The sequence below is a fragment of the Gavia stellata genome, chromosome 1, assembly GCF_030936135.1.
Source record: "Gavia stellata isolate bGavSte3 chromosome 1, bGavSte3.hap2, whole genome shotgun sequence".
In the NCBI taxonomy this organism is placed as follows: domain Eukaryota; kingdom Metazoa; phylum Chordata; class Aves; order Gaviiformes; family Gaviidae; genus Gavia; species Gavia stellata.
In genome coordinates this window covers 34,281,320-34,298,418 of record NC_082594.1, presented here as the reverse complement: position 1 = coordinate 34,298,418, position 17,099 = coordinate 34,281,320, and the positions used below count along the sequence as shown (strand labels likewise).

The window sequence follows — 17,099 nt, the reverse complement described above, 5'->3', positions numbered from 1 at the left end:
TAGTTTTGAGAAATTTTAAGCCCATAAAGTTTCACAGCACATGTGTATGCACATACCAAAATCTGAACTGCAGCCGATAAGCTGTCTAAAGGAAAATCTGGAAGTCCCAATGTAGAAGATTCTTGAGAGCAGAGAGTTGTAGCAAAAGACAGTAGCTGAGAAATTCTGCATAGGAAAAAGTAATTACAGCATTTTATACATGCTATCTATATTTAAAATACTAAAGCCTAAAAAGTTAAATACAGTATAAGATGCTGAAACTATTTCTGAGTGCAAATAAGTAAGGTGTGATTGAAGTTCTAAAGCATTAAGGATTCATTATATGAATGCTGTGTATGAAAAGCTGTGTGAGCATAACACCCACACATATTAAAAAACCTCTTCAATTCTGGTCTCTATGCAGTGGTAGAAGACACAAAAATAGCAAGAAATTCTGAAAAGACATTGTTTTTCTTCATTCATTCCATTTTTTTTTTTTTAATTACGAAAAATTACCTCTCTGTGGAAACGTTTGATCCAATTGAATATAATAGCTGAAGATGGTCCTGAAAATAGAACATAAAAATCACAGAATAAATTCATTTTTGGATCATACTGTGGGTCACAGCTCATGTTGTATGAGGTATTTTCTATTTTTCCCTCTAATTTAGACATGAGGAGTCTACTCGCTCCTTGTCACAGAATTAATTTTATTAAAAAAAAAAAAAAGGAAGAAAGATTATCAAATCTTTCTTATAGGTTTTCATGTTTTACGGAAGTTATTTTTCTGCTGCAGCATTCCTTGGCAACTCTAAGCCTGCTTTTCAGGAATTTATTAGGCCTAATACTTACTAATATTATTAGTATGAAAAATACCTTTTAAGATAAATTTATTACTCAAGGATTCTTTTCAGAGGTGAGGTAAGTAAAACATAACGTCAAAATATTAGCTCTACTCAGTACAGATAATCCAACTCTTCTGCTAGGACACTTACCTTAAAGGGCAGATGATAAACGTCTCTAGCTTGAAATCGAGAGCGGAGGGGTGGATCCAAAGGGTTACCAGAGTATTTAGGTACTGGCAGGCCCAATGCTATCACTCGAAAATCTTCACTAACCCGAACAATCTTCCATGCATCTAACTCTGATTTTGTATGATCCTAAATTAATTAAAATAAAGCAAGAAGAAAAAAAAAAACAAAAAACATTACATCATTAAAAACTTACGATGACTAAGCTGCAGATTGACTAACAGCCCTGGTCCTTCAGCCTAAATGTGGTCATGTTCTCATCTTTCATTCAGAGGGGATAGAAAGCATTGAACTAGTCGAATTTGTGGATGGTAAAGCAAGTTTCTCCAAAATGAACATACATAGAATGCTTGATTGGGTTCAACTTTCAGGCCTGTAGCAATTTGACTGAAGACCCCACAGATGGTTAAAGTTGAAAAGGTATCATTAGAACATTGTTTTCACAAAGAATAGAAAATAAACAGACCACAAAATTTATTTTATTGTAAAACATAAGAAGTGGGTTACCATAAGCAAGTTTTTTTCTTCTTTTTTCCCCTCTTGTAACTGAAAAGGAGACTAAAATTTGCATTTAGAAAGTTTCATTTACAAATTACGCTTTATTATAAGCAATAATACAGTACTAGACTCCTTCATGAGGACATTAAATGCTGTATTTCAGTTGGTGTCATGTAAAAGATTCACTGCATACAAAAAATGCACTCTTTAGTCTTCCCACATCACAGTTAAGTCTTCCTTGATACCATATACTAGTACATTTCCTGCAGGCCTAGATGTACAGTAATTATTCACATAGAAGAAAAATGAACATGAGCTTATATAATACAATATTCCCCAAACAACAAAACAACAATATTAGATTTAGTATTGTAGCAAGAGATTTATTTAATTCCCATACTATTAGCAGTGTGCCTGAGGCACTCATTTTGAGACATTTTATCATTAGAAAAGTGCTAAAAAGGAAAAAAGAAAAGAGGAAGATACTTTGCATGATTGCAACCAAATCCTGTCTAAGTTTGAATTCTCATTTTCAGTCTTTAAATACAATTACATTTTAAAAGCTGACTTTTAAAATATAATAATAATGCTTCCAACAACTGCATCTACTAACTAAATATCATAAAAATGTTTTTGGAAAAGGCATGGAACAGAAAAATTGTAACCACAGATGAGAGGCATAAGAAACCATGATATATTTTCAGAAATTCACTACAGTACTTCAGCATAGTTGGCAACTTCATACAAATCGGGATCAATGACAGAAGGCTTATTACAAATTTCCTTCCTGTGCCACATGGGTCTGAATGATGTACCTAACCACCATTAGGTATGACAGACAGAAACATGAGTGAGCAGGGGTCAGATTGTTACAGGAGCCTGACAGGTATGTCATCAGAAACTACAGTACATGGAAGTAAGATGCAGAGTACTATTGGAAACTGTCTGATGAAATTTACTGAGGCCCCCAAAAGCCTGAAAAGTATCCGCTCAAATTTAAGCAGTAGGACTCAAAGCCCCAAAAAAAGGACAATGGCTAAAGTAGTAATGGCAGCAGACACTAAAATCCCACTTCCTCTCAAAAGAAAATTCTCTAACCATTTCCTATAATTTAGATTGGCTGTTTACATTTACTTTCGTAAATTAAAGGCAAGACAGCACTGACGAATATAGTGTAGCCCACCTTGACCTCATTTTTTTGTATCCTAACATTTTAAAGCTTAGCAACAAGGCTATTGCAATGTTGAAGCATTATCTGAACTTCATGGAAACAATTTCAACTTAAATCTCTTTTCACAAGTATATTTTGCTTAGTCTCACATTGTGACTTTCACATTTTAGAAACATACAGGCTTCATACAAGGTTAACATGGACTACTGTTTTTCATATGGACAGACAAGATAGATATGAAAACATTTTTTTGTTGTTGCAGGCAGTAGTTTGACTTCTCACATAATTTTCACCCTGCCTATTTTATCCCATGGACCATCCCAGAAAAAACATCTTGTTGAGATTTCCCCCATTTGGCTCATACTCACTCTCTCCTTCATAATGGTATTTCAGCACTATCCAGGAAAACAAAAATGGAAAATTCAAATAGCTTTTCCATACCTGCAGAAGCTTGTCATAACGCTCTGCGGACATGAGAAAACGACCATCTTCAAGCTGCATTTCCCTGTTCTCCAGCAAATTGTTTAACACTGGCAGGACATTCCGCTCAGCCTTCTCCAAACCTTCCAGCACGAGGATTCTGCCTTCAGTAGCTGCACGAACTGCACACTTTTCAAAAATAAAGAAACCAGTATCGTAATAGAAATAAACATTACATATCCCATGAAATCCTGCTGAAAAAGAACCCCAGGTGCTTCCCAAAACAGTATTCATTTCTGTAAGAATCAGTAAGATTCACATTAGTAGTGGTCAGGAAGAGTGACAGCTGATTGCCTTAACAGTGCTACACATTCATGAGCTGGACTTTTATCTCCTAAGTATTACAGGGATTGACAAAAATAAGTTTCATTATTTTGTATCAACAGAATAAAATGTAAAAGCTTGCAGACATTTTAGTGTATACGCAGTATATAATAATATGTGGCACCTGTTCTTTTTGATGTTGCATAATATTTTGTATTTTTCAGGTATTTTAACACCATCTAATAATTCTGGGACAGCTATTTATACAGAAAACATACCATCAAGGTGGTTTTACATGTTCACAATTATATTAAAATTTTTAGAAAAAAGTCAGGTATTCCTTTGGATTGCTCTAGTTATGCACCAGTGTAATTCATCCTCAGTACACCGCTTTAGTCTGACTACAACATAAGTCTATTGAAACCAAACATGGATGATAAAACCAAAATAGTGCTATAAATAATCAGATGTTAAAAAAATGTGATAAAATTTAAAATATTTTGAATGATATTCCCTGACTGAACATGGTCTTCTACAGCACTAGAATAAAAATGTAGCCATTAACTTGATAATCCTTTGGAGCCTTTGGGATAGAAAGTTATTTCTTTTCTATGTTTCACTTTATTAGTTGTTTATATGTGGCTGTTTAAGTGCATAATGTGGAGCCAAAATGTAAAACTAAACTCTGGTGCTGGTAATTTTGTGCAACTTTCTTGCAGTCAATGACATTCACTCAGGTAAATTAACTACACTTCATATCTAGTATTCACAATTACTGTCCAGTAAAAGACTCTGAAATTCAATGCATTCTTGTCTACTTCCAATTTGCAGAAGTTGAATCAGATAATAATTGGGCAGGTTTAGGCACAGGCAACATCTAGAGGCACCAAAGAGTCTTCCTTTGCATTCCTATTACATTTTAACACAATTTTAGACACAAGCACAGTTGCAAAGGGAGAACAAATGAAATCTCTTCCCAGCATGTCTCCTATAAACTCCTACAGAAGAACCTGTCATATGATGCTAGATGGAAATTTCTGATGAATACAATACATGCCAAAAACTGGGACAGAAGAAGGAAGGAAGATATAAGAAAGAATAATGAAGAGGTACCAGAACACAAAAATAACAAAAAAAAAAAAGAATTACATACAAAAGCAGATGTATAAAGGACAAAAGCATAACAGATTTGTAGCGCTGAACTGTTGTTTCTAGTTTATGCTTATGCCTAAACCTGCCCCAATGAATTGCTACATGGTACAAAGCACACAACAGAATCAGAGATCCATCTGAGAAGATAAAGATGACACTAAATGATAAGACCAGCTCATTTAGATGCTTCTTATGTACAGTATAGACGCATAAATAACTCCTGGCAAATTAGCCATAACGTAAGCTTTTCATATCATTATTAAGATAGGAACAATTCCTGTATCTAATCTGGATTCAAGCAAACATTACTGAAAGAAAGCCCTCACAAATCCTGGTACAGATCGTCCAGATCAAGTTCCCTTCTCTGAAAGTCATTCTATATAACATTTTAATATCTAGCCTCATAATCAGTACCTGAGGAACCTGGAATAATCCCATTAAACAAGTAATAGTACTCAGATTATTTCTCTTCCACTGAATCACCAATTCTTTCCAAAAGCAATCAGTATGTGAACTGACTTTTTTTTTTTTTTTTTTGTTAATTCAGGACATCATACTCTACTAACAGGCAATATAAAATTCCTGTCTTCTCATAGCATAAAATTTGTACAAAGGACAAATTTTGTACTGACGTTCTCGTCTACGAAGGCCACTGGTCAAGTCAAAAATCTGCTCCAACCTGCTTGAATAGAAAACCTGAGTCTCCAGCGGTCAGTCCAATACCTGGCATGAACAAAATGCTATTTTGTCTAAACACAGTTTGGAGATATAGCCAGAATATGCTTTAACAAACAATTTATTTGCCAAGTTGGTTGGATTCTGCATATTATAAGTCTGTGAAGACTTTATGACTGAGCTTTACTAGCCAGAGGAAAATACACATTCTGTTCATATGGTTTCAAAATATTTTGAGTATCCATAGAATCTTGTTGACTCATGTTGAGACATGCACACTATGCATAAAGGCTTGCTGAAATAACAGGCTTCCAGCATCAACGTAAATCTCTCTCCTGAACTTGTACATGAAGGCAATCTGCTGTAGGCTTAGACAGCAAATATCAGGAAGTATATAACAATCATTATCTTTAAGAAAGAAGATGCTCTCCATTAGCAGTGCAATCTCGAGAAGCAGCCTACTACACTATGTTGCCTACTGATCATCAGCTTACAGGATCAAAATTTAAAAAGTAGAGTTTCCAGAGCTTGGAAACTATTTGAAGTTTTTATTCAAAATTTTATTGCTCAATACAATGATATTTCAAAAGATATGCTACAGATGGTCTTTGCCTACCTATATGTACCTTTTACAATCAGCTTCAGGAACAGCTGAATGCACAACCATGGTTTTTCACTTCTTAATCAAAGACACCCCATAACAACCATAACACCACCACCACCTTGGTGCTAATTTACTCTGATTGGCTTTCTTCCAAATTGTGCTCCTCATACATCTTCAAAGCATATCTGATATATTGGAAATTGTTCTCCGAAATACACTGAAATAAATGCACAATTCATCTACCTCTGAAGTTCTTGTGTTAAATAGCATAAAGTCAGCTCTTAAGACCAAAACAGCTGCATATCTCTGGCTGAACTATGATATTTCTGTGTTCTGGTTAGTAATGAGTAAAAAGTTTTTGCAATAAGCTAGGCATACTACAAGGCACCCTCTGAATCATTATTTCAGTTTTATCTGTGTATTGATGGATTGATATGGAAACTAAAACGCGTTGAAAAAAAAATCAGAGGAAGGAAAGTAAGTTTGCAATCTGTCACTGAAAATCATTTTTTAAAAATGCTTCCAAGAAACAAATCTTCACAATTCTGTAATGAAAACCCAGAAATAGCTGCGCTGCCTCCCTCTCTCACTAGCCTCATTTGTTCTAAATGTTTAACATAAAATGCAATTTGACAGGGGAGGCTTATATTGTGCAACCTTGATGATAAACCTGAGATTAAAAGTATTCTTTCAGATTTATTGTAACTGCAGTGAAGGACTATTTTGCTCACCAGAGGAGGACAGATGCTGCTGCCTTCCACCTGTGCTCCTAGAGCTCTGGGAGGATGGTAACCTGGATACCTGCTCCAGGGAATACCTGCAGCTACTGCAGGCCGACAGCAGAAATCCTTCACACAGTGCTGCTCTCCTAGTAATAGCTTTATGTAACAAATACGTAACACAGATTGCCTATCCTGGTTTCACACTGCCCTGCAAAAATATATTTTTATCTTTAAAGGCAAAACCACCTTAGGAACTGAATAACCCTAAGCGGACTTCCATTGTCTTTCCCATAGTTGAACCATGGTGAGCTCCTCCACTTGAGCAGTGCAAAATATGACAACTGCAGGAAGCTGTTAACCCCAATTTTGACACAAATCACAGTGTATAAAGCATGTGGATGAAGTTATACAGTGTCAGAAAGGGAAGAAGGATAGGAAAAAAGCTCACCACAATGCATAAACACCAGAGAAAGGAAGACATTTTTATAAAGCTAACCAAAATAGATTGTAAAGGCATAAGAAATTTTAACAGTGTAGTTTAAAATACCAGAACTGAAATGGTAGTTCTCTTTTCTCAGGAAAATGCATATCGTAAACCAGAAAACTCTGGTTGCCCTGAAATCCATGAGGAAGGTTCTCAGGGAACTCCAAAGGGCTTTAATTTTTCAGACCTCAGCATCATTCTGAATATGATGTACAGGCTACGTTTCAGAACCATATTAAAAAAATGCTGCTAGAAATTGCTCAACTGTAATCAGTCAGTAAGTGTCTTTTTTTAAGGAGCTACCTGAAGATCAGCTTGTTTCTAGATGATGACTTGCCCCTGGTCTGAAAACTGGATCCCTGTAGTGACAACTTAAGCACAGCAACCAAAACTACTATGTGGAAAAACAACAGAACAAGTAGCTCAGTGAACATGAGAGCTAATGAGGTAAGGTTTCCCTACATCTGCAGCCTACATTTCAGATGTCCCTTCCAACATAATATCTTGTTCCCACCACCCGCACAATATCCCACACAAACTCATCCACTCAAGTCTTTCCATCCACTCCCGTATCTCATAAACATCCCAACAATGATATGTCCAGATGTCTCTTACAGTGAAAAAAGATCCTTAACAACCATCTGGTGAAGACAACACAAAACTTTGGCTAGTTTTGAGCTAACATGATGGTGACTGGCTGCAGCAGGCTAGCAGAACTTGAACTATTAAACCCATGGTGCAGCCTGTCTTCCAGGGTTGGGAGGTGGACATTAATTTGAGTTCCTGTAAACTACCAAGCTACCAAATATCACAAAACTCAGAGGAAATTGGTATCTTCTAAATTTCTTTCCATAGGTTAAGTACAATTAATCAAAATTTTCAAATTTGAATCATTAAAACTAACCAACAAGTAAAAGATAGTAGGAAAAGAAATGACAGAGGTGCAGAATGGAGTATGCTATGACCTTTTATTCCCCATTTTACAGGGGAAGGAAGAGAACATTGACCAAGACTTATAATTTACTTTAAGTGCCTCAGGTTATTCTTTTAAGAAGATGCAACAGAGCTAATAAGATCATCAAGTTTTTATAATGTTTATATGGAAATAGCAAATTATCTAGAAATTTGGAGACAGTCTAAAGATAGATGCACAAACGGACGTTGACTGCAGTGAAGCATATAAGGCTGTCTCCTATTGGGGAATCTACTTTGCTAGATTTTAAAAGTATCTGTAGAGTAAACAGTATGTCTAATGGTATGCCTCTACCAAAGAATATCTTTCAATAAATTTGTCAGTTTTTAAGCCTCTTAATTCCTTAGTTTTTGTTTTCTCTCATGAGTTGAGCAAACAGGAAAGCTGTTGAGCAACGCTGAAATGGATGACTATTTGATGGATTGAAGTGATAACATACTTCCTCCAACATAAAAGTATTGTCAAAAATTAAGTAGTAAGATAAAGGGCTATTAAAAGCCATGTGCAACCAGTTTCAAAGCAACAGTGTTAACTTTTTATAAAAACTTAGTTACCTTTTTCCTTAAATATTAGTAAAATCTTGTGTTAGTTGTTTAAAATAACATGCATTTAATAAAAAAGTTCTGAATGTATAATGCCATTCAAAGATGAGATTACAAACAGACCCACTATTCACCTGAAATGTGCATTCTATTTTTTGTTATAAAATTTTTCACTTTGTAGGTGATGATAAACTGTAGGTTTGTGTTTTACAATTTAGGACACAAACATACTGAGGTATATATATTCTAAATGTGATGTTCAGGTTTTATTAAAATCAATATAATAGTAACTAATGTGGTTAGTCAAATTCAAAAAGAACTAAATAATTAAACCTTTTTCTCCCTCTGTAATGGAGGGGGGGCTACATCTTCACTATTCAGCCTACCTCCCTGCTGAGTTAAACAAGTGTTTTCTGGGTGGGTTTTATAGCTAATTTTCCCCCATGAGGTTAGGAAAATTACAGGGCAAGTTGCATTTAATACTGTTATTCACTCCTTTTTTATATTAAGAAAAAAGAAAAAGATGACAGAGAAATCGCAGTATACCAGAGCACCATCAGCCAGGCTAGTTAGCATCCAAAGAGAAACTCCAGCTGTCTGCAGTAGTTAACGTTTCAGTGAGGAAGAATGGCCCGACCTGGTGAGCACCTAATTCATGACCTGGTGAGCACCTACTTCATGATGCAACACCATGGCACAGAAAGAAAGAAAAGCAACTAAAAAAGAAACAACCAGAATTTATTGGAGGTTTGAATCAGAAAACTAGGCTACAAAAGTTTACCCTAGGAAGTGAATCGTCATACAAGGTCATAAATATGTTAATGTGACAAGTACTGGAACAGTCTTTCATTTCATAGTCACCGATTTTAGCTTCCCCAGTCATTGATTTCAGCTTCCTCCACACGATTTTTTTTTCCCCTTTTTTGAACTACCACATGTCAAATGATCTGTTTTATTTCCATCACCATCGCTTCCCCTAACACGACAGTCAGGTATTTTTGCAACGGTGCCTGCAAACTGTATTTACAAGAGATTATGTAACCACCTAGGCAGGGTCTGGCCATTTTAGATGCTTTACATCAGGAATATTAATACAACAGTACATTTACATCAAGTATGTGAAACATTCTGCCTCTTGGGCAGAGAGCAGGCCCAGGAGCAAGCAATCTGAGTTTCTGAACAGATTTACCAGTGCAAATATCTACAAACAAACCAACCGAGGAGTTGGACTTGATGATCTTGCAGGTCTTTTCCAACCTTAGTGATTCTGTGATTCATTCTATACAACTCTTGTCTTCTGGACAAGAATAAGGGAGATGGGTTATTTAAATTTTTATTGCTGATGATAACAGAATAAAAAGGAAATTAAGTACTTAACAGAGATCAAAAACTTATGAAGTTACTCATCACTTGTAAATCAATTTGTTTCTGAGCACCATCCATCAAGTCCACATTGCCTAGGGATGTTATGACCCCACATGTTAGAAAGTATTGCCCCTTCCCACATTGTAGGAAATATTAGGTGAAAAGAAAGTGGAATATATATGTAACAGTCACAAACATAAGAAAAAAAACTCCACGCCTTTGATTTTAATCTATAAGGAATTATAAATACACAGTCCTAACATTCCTCACATTACATCATAGTCTTCTGTATGCCCTCTACATCAAAACAAGATACCAGAGTCTGAATTGCTAACCTAACAAATCCAGTTAAATGCTGACACGTTTAGAAACATAAAAGAAGTACTGCAAATGATTAAAACAAAATCACTTCTATGAGTTAAGAGGCTACCATATAGGGATCCTTATCATGCATTTTCTTTTTAGATACAAGATATACTATGTCAATGTCAATAAAGATTAACTTCATTCAGATACTGTTGTTTTCTACCTAATATCTCGCTCTTTCTGTGCAATGTTGGACACAAGAAGAAAATTAATAGTAACATTCATACTTCTGGAGCACTGCATTGCTTGCCTCTTCTTTCTACAGACTTTGCCATCTAGCTCCCTGTACTAGACAGACAGATAATGCAGTGACAGTCAGTCAACTAAGTTATACTTTCTGCCTTTGCTACGGCTAACTTACCAGCTCATCAAAAATCCACTGTCAATTCCAAGGTAGTAAGTTAGTAAGTCACAGAATTACACAATTTGCACTCACTGGTTAATTTTTTTAAAAGCTGAATTATTTTTACCCATCTCTTCACTAGGGTATAGAAAGAATTTTTTTTTAATATGTATACATAAACATATATATAAATGTATACACACACACTCTCAAATATGATTATAATTTCATTCAATTAATCTCCTGTCTTATTTTATAATTCTCTTTCTAATCTTTTTTGATTAAAAGAAACCAAACCCAAGTCTTTGTAGTACTACTCCAAGAGATTTCATGCCATGTTCATTTTACAGACAGGGTAGTTTAAGCTGTCATTTCTGTCACTCTGGATGTTTAATTGATTACTACATGAAGTCTTTTGACCCATGGTAGAAGATAATTTTTCTGGTATCCTGACAATCAATTTTACATTTTATCATTGTATAACTTATGATGCTGGTGCAGTTAGGGATGCAAAAGTATTCTGTTAAAATGAGTATGTTCACATAGTTCAAACATACACCAAAACTGACTCTAACTCTCTATATACAGAAACGACAGTGACATACATACTTATCCACTGAGTGGATACAGCTTAATCAGCAAATCTTCAAAAACATTACACTGTATCTGTAATTTTTCAGCACATAGCCATACAATATTTTTCTACTTACTCCAACTTCACTTAGTTTGATTGTCCTGAACAGAAAAGACTGTACACTTAATTAAGTGGTCCGTGTTTGGGAAGCTTGTTTCATTTAATGCAAAAGCTGTAAGACGTAGGGTAAACAAAACCAGGCATTCCAGGTAACATGGTTTGTGGCACAATCCTGGAGCAATACACCTCTCAAGCACTAACAAAATGACTTAGCTGCTCTCTCAATTGCATCCACTACATTAAAACAATGTAGGATTTACTTTGATGTAATAACTAAAAATATGGGAGGCTGTAGTAATGAGAGTTTAAACCAGAAGTGTGCCTTTTATAGCCGTAAACACACAATAAAAAGCAAAACTGCATCAGAAATGGCAAAAAAAAAAAAGGATGTAAAAATATCAAATCTGATTCCTTAATTTTTGAAAATACAGTAGGCTGATATTAGCATCTCCATACTGGTTCAATCAAGTTGGTGGCTCAACTACAGAGAGTTACACAAACAGAAAACCACTCTGCGAGACAAGCTGTTCTAGCAATAAAAGCAAAATTTGAAGCTGCCATTTAAATATTTAAGTAATATAAAGTACTTATAACTAATTACTTGATACACAACATAATTAGCCCATGCAATAAATTACAGAATAAACCCAATAGGTTACTTAATTGTCTCAATAACAGCAATAATGATATTTCTGAGGCTTTTAACAGTGAATTAACAGCTGAAAATCAAAATTAATGGCCTAAGGTAAAGACAAGAAAACAGAATTTTCTACTGTTAGTACCTAAATGAAAACCCATTACCCCATTATAAGTTCTTTATTTTACACAATTTTAATTGGGAATGAATTTGATAATTCATTGTTTACCTTTATTTTAATGGTTCCCTATTTCTTAGGCAAATAAACCACCCCCTTTTTTTTTTTCCCCTCGTCAGATATCTCTTCTAACTTCCTAACTCCAAATCTTCTTCCATTTGATTCACTCTAGTACTAAGAAATGCTAAAATGCGAGGATATTTGATACATCGTCCCTTCAATATACATTTCAACGGGGAATTTCAATCATTGCTTCCAAATCACCATCTTCCAAATCTATCTTAGATAACTAACTGCAATCATATTCAGTAATTTCATGTTAAAATATATTAGATGTTTTGAAACCTCTGAGATACCAATTTACAGTATTTAATCTGTCGGTATTTAATGTAGACCTATAAACAACCATATCTTACCAATCACTCACAGACAACTTTGCAAACCTTTGTGGGTCTGCAAACCTGATGATTCACTATATTAAAGTTATTTCTGGTAACAAGATGCCAGCTTTCGTTACAGTATATTATTATTCAAAGTGTAAGATAACTACATTACTATATTACGACTTGCAAGCAAAGAGCCTCATCTATCTTAAACGACAGCTAAGTTTTATTTGACCCAGAGAATTCATACAGTGGATGTTCTGGAAACCAGACTTTCAAGCTTTGCTGTCTTCTCTCGGGTGTCAGCAAGCATGAGATTCCACAGGAAGGGAAATGGTATGTAAATCTGGAAAGCATAGCCTCTATCTTCAGTCCCTCATATGAGTTCACCTTCTCTTTAGCTCACCTATGGCAATAGGAGCAATCCAAGTTCTTCGGGAATATTTTGTTAAGGCTACCTACCGATAGCCTTCTCTGTCTTGAAACAGTTCATGGTCTGGGGTTTAAAGGGAGTAGTGTTCGGCTTCTGTAATGTTTTGAATTGGTATGGCCATCTGCAAACCTCAAAATCATTAAATGAACTAATTAAAATTCAAACCCCGGTGTAACCTGTAAAACCTTATTCCCTTTTATTATTGAGCTATAATTAGATCTGTGATGGTTCCAAACATAACCATGTACCATATTTTATGTGTCTTTAACTGAAATGCAGGGTTAGAAAACTTCAGCTGGAACATCGCTATTTATGAGATTCATCTTTCATGTTTCAAATATTTTACAAGTGCTCATCTAAATACCAATTATTTATTTTCTTATCTTCCCTTCAGAGCTTAAACAGACCTGCATAATCAAAAGGGAGACACTTACAAAGAGAAATCTTACTTAATCTAAGTCACCTTATGGTTGTACTAAATCAGCTAATGGGTTGGAGCAATACTGATGGCAGGAGTATTTAAATCAGCAGCAGTGAGCTTTCAAATCAGATCTCCCAACTGTCTCCATGGCCTCAAGTTGCGCCAGGGGAAGTTCAGACTGGATATTAGGAAAAATTTCTTTACTGAGAGAGTGGTGAGACACTGGAATAAACTGCCCAGGGAGGTGGTGGAGTCACCTTCACTGGAGGTGTTCAAGGAACGTGTGGACGTGGCATTGTGGGACATGGTTTAATGGGCATGGTGGTGTTGGTTGATGGTTGGACTTGATGATCTTACAGGTCTTTTCCAACCTTAATGATTCTGTGATGTACTGTGCTTGGGTTTTACAACACAGAGCCATCTTAAAATACATGGACTATACTCTCTTTCAATGAAAATAGATCAGAAGATTCATTTCAGGAATACATCTAATGTGCTACAAGTGTTAGGGAAGAGACACGCCAAGAGAAGTGCTTGTCTAACTTGCACAGAATGGATCTCACTCCTCATTACAGAAGCATATCAAAAATAGTCTGCCTAAATCAACCCTGTGGTACTCTTAACAGTCAGAGTAATCTTGGATTTGGGTAAAGACAACATTTTCGGTAATAATGAGATCAAGAGTGTTACATAAGACTTTCTAACTGCATCACAAACGTGTCAGGCGGTTTGTAATCAACACACTAATTTTTCATCATATAAACCATGACTTCCTTCAAACTACTTGTAAACAATAATTAGGTGGTATATGACTGCAACTTGCCTGATCAAGATAAAAAGCACTACCATCTCGGATTTCTCGTCGCTGTTTCAGGTCAGTTTCTGTGGTGTCCCTTGATAGTGCGATATATTCAACCTCCCGCTTTGTTAGCTCCTGTGGACAATAGTCTGAAGTTATTACAGAAATAAGACTATAACCCCAGTAAGTGAACTTTAAAAACAGGCCTAGTGATATAATTGTACAAAAGAGCTCTAGGCAGCAGCACGGTGTTCCGAAATAACTCTGAACAAAATCTAATATCTCTTATTTTTATAATGTTTACAGTGTGTTCTGCCTCAAACAAAATGGTTTGAATTTCTGCTCAATAAACTTTTGTTTTCCCCAAACCTGTTCTAAAAACATAATAACCAGCTATATATTCTTTCCATTGAACATTTGTAATGTCCTGTAAGTTAATCTTCTGGTTCTGGACTCTGAAAAACAATCAGAATCTGCAAATCATTAATAAAAATCAGAAATTTTCCTTAGAAGATTGAAAAGTTTCAACTCTTATTGCTCAGTAACACTTATACTGTGATGCCGTTGTGATTATTACCTGTACACGCTTTGCCAGTACACTGATGAACTATACTGTTCTTATCCTTTCTCCCTTTAATGTCATGAGATGCAATCTGCATCTATAAAATTACAGACTATTTAAAAAATAAGAACTCTTGGGTTATTGTTTTGTTTATTTTGATGCAATATGAGATATACTTAGAATTTTCTATCTTAAATGGAAAAAAAAAAATAAACCCACATGTATTTATCCCTGATGTTCCTTCTACTTCCATATCTGGGTTATCGTGTGTTCTGCTAGCTAACACATTCATTCTGAAAGGCTCTTAGCCCTTACCCCGCAATTAAAGGTATGATCTATTTAACAGAACTCTCTTAAGAGGCAGCTTTTAATTATAGTAGTACGAAAAAAATCAAGCAAAGATATAAAACCCCATGAAAATAATTTCCTTTCTGCTTTTTCAGTGCCTGTTGGCTACAAAGCCACCAATTCCTTTACGCTGCAGGTAGATATAATTGTGCTTTCTTATAATTAAAGGAAAAAAACAGAAGCTGAAATACGGGAGTGTTTTCTTCAACAATTAGCCCTGTGTATGAACACATAGTAGCAGCTTTCAGCAAGAGCAGATAAAAGTTTTCCAGGCTTACATAGCTTCATTAAAGGGACCACAACATGTATCAGCTCACATGCAAAGACCAGCCTTCACATAATCGTTTGGCATGGCATCGAAACAGTAAGCTACAGCCTTTCTAATATAGCTCAGGTGCATACAAACAGTGGTAAAAATAACAAGACACATTCTATGTCCCATGCCTGGATATCAGGTGTTTCCTAAGTCCTCTTTTTAGGTTATACCAAACTCTTCTCATTTATTTTAAGGAATGCATCGAGCTATCAAGTAGCATATCTGGTTTGCTGAATTAAGAAATATTTGTTCTTCTTTCCAAAGTTCAAAATCTTGCAGCTTTCTCCTGTATGCTTTACATCTGAGAGCTAGTCTTTGAATTAGTATCTTCTGATTTTAAAACAAATGGCTGATCTTTATGACAATTGTTTATACACCTCCATTTGTGATCCTTCTGCCCAACCAGATTCCAGATAGAGCTCATGGCAGACAAAGTCCTACCCACATCACTTTTTGGGGCAGACAACTCCCTCTTCCTGATCACGTAAGGGCACCAACAATTTAAACGTGACATTTTGCACATGGTGCTGCCATGGTTCATGCAGATGGACGTAGGCAAGTCCTTCCCACATTCCAAGAGAGGATCATACACGCATCTACTCTTTCTAATCACTCATGATAACTGTTCCCAAATGTTACTCAGAACACTCCTCTCCCAAATCCTTTCCTTAATTTTTTTTTTTATATAACGAAGCAAAAATGATTTGTTGTCTGTAACAGTAGGCAGATATCTTAATCTTCTAACATACATAATGCCTAGAACAAACTGTTTCTCCATTTGTGACAGCATATGGTAACACAGTTTTCCAACTCTTTTTCCCCCCCCTGGAGTTTAAGCAGAAAAACATGTATTAAAATGGCTGTACTTTCTACTCATCTATAACAAAAATTGAACTTTGGAAAGCACGTTTATGGAAAAACTTATTGACCTGCTAAGTAGCTTGCTGTAAGATTTTCTAGGACTACGTTTTACAATTTGGCTAGTAGAGGAATGACTAACTGACATTAATGACTATGTCTCCAAGAATTTAAACCAACATACGTACCAGATACTGCATGGCAATAGATCGCCGGAGAGGCCCAGGAGGACCAATAAGAAAGACATCTTGGCCAAGAAGGTCTTTCTGCATTATCCATCTTAAATGGTGGACTACAGACTGGGCCAAAGAATCTGTCACTTTGAAAGAAACACAAGGATAAGAACACATTATTTAATTTTGAAAAGTGTTAGACACCTGGCCATTCACACATTTTTTTGTTCTTATCTCCAAAAATAAAACAAAGACACAAAGATGTGCTGTCCCAAAGCTAGACAGCTGAAATGCAGGCAATTCCACACACAGTTTATATTAGACTACTGAATTTACATATAAGTTTATATACCTCTCTTACCCATTGCCTTTTTTTCTGCCCAACTTCATCCTTCAAAAAAACCCCAACAAAAAAACAAAAAAAATGCTGATTCTCATTTCACATTAAACTGATCAATGCAAAGACTGTTTTTTATTACGCAACGTTGAGTGGACTTTTCAGCATCAGTTAATATGTCCCAATCAGCATCAGCCTATGTCCCAATGCTTCTGTGAATCATGTACTTAAAAAAAAAAAATACTTTGCTTGCATCAGACTAAAATTAATGTTTAAGGATATATTTAATTTGCTATTTTCTTAAGACAACT

General features: G+C 35.5%; 1 protein-coding gene across 1 annotated transcript in view; it reads right to left on the bottom strand.

Moving 5' to 3' along the window:
• Positions 1-17,099, bottom strand: part of VWA8 (von Willebrand factor A domain containing 8) — a 105,909-nt gene that overhangs the window by 78,700 nt on the left and 10,110 nt on the right. The window contains exons 2-7 of the mRNA XM_059827069.1: positions 16,467-16,597; positions 14,219-14,329; positions 3,121-3,288; positions 975-1,139; positions 496-545; positions 57-165 (exon numbers count right to left, since the gene is read on the bottom strand). Coding sequence (XP_059683052.1) covers positions 57-165; positions 496-545; positions 975-1,139; positions 3,121-3,288; positions 14,219-14,329; positions 16,467-16,597 — 734 coding nt within the window. The remainder of the gene's footprint in view (positions 1-56; positions 166-495; positions 546-974; positions 1,140-3,120; positions 3,289-14,218; positions 14,330-16,466; positions 16,598-17,099) is intronic.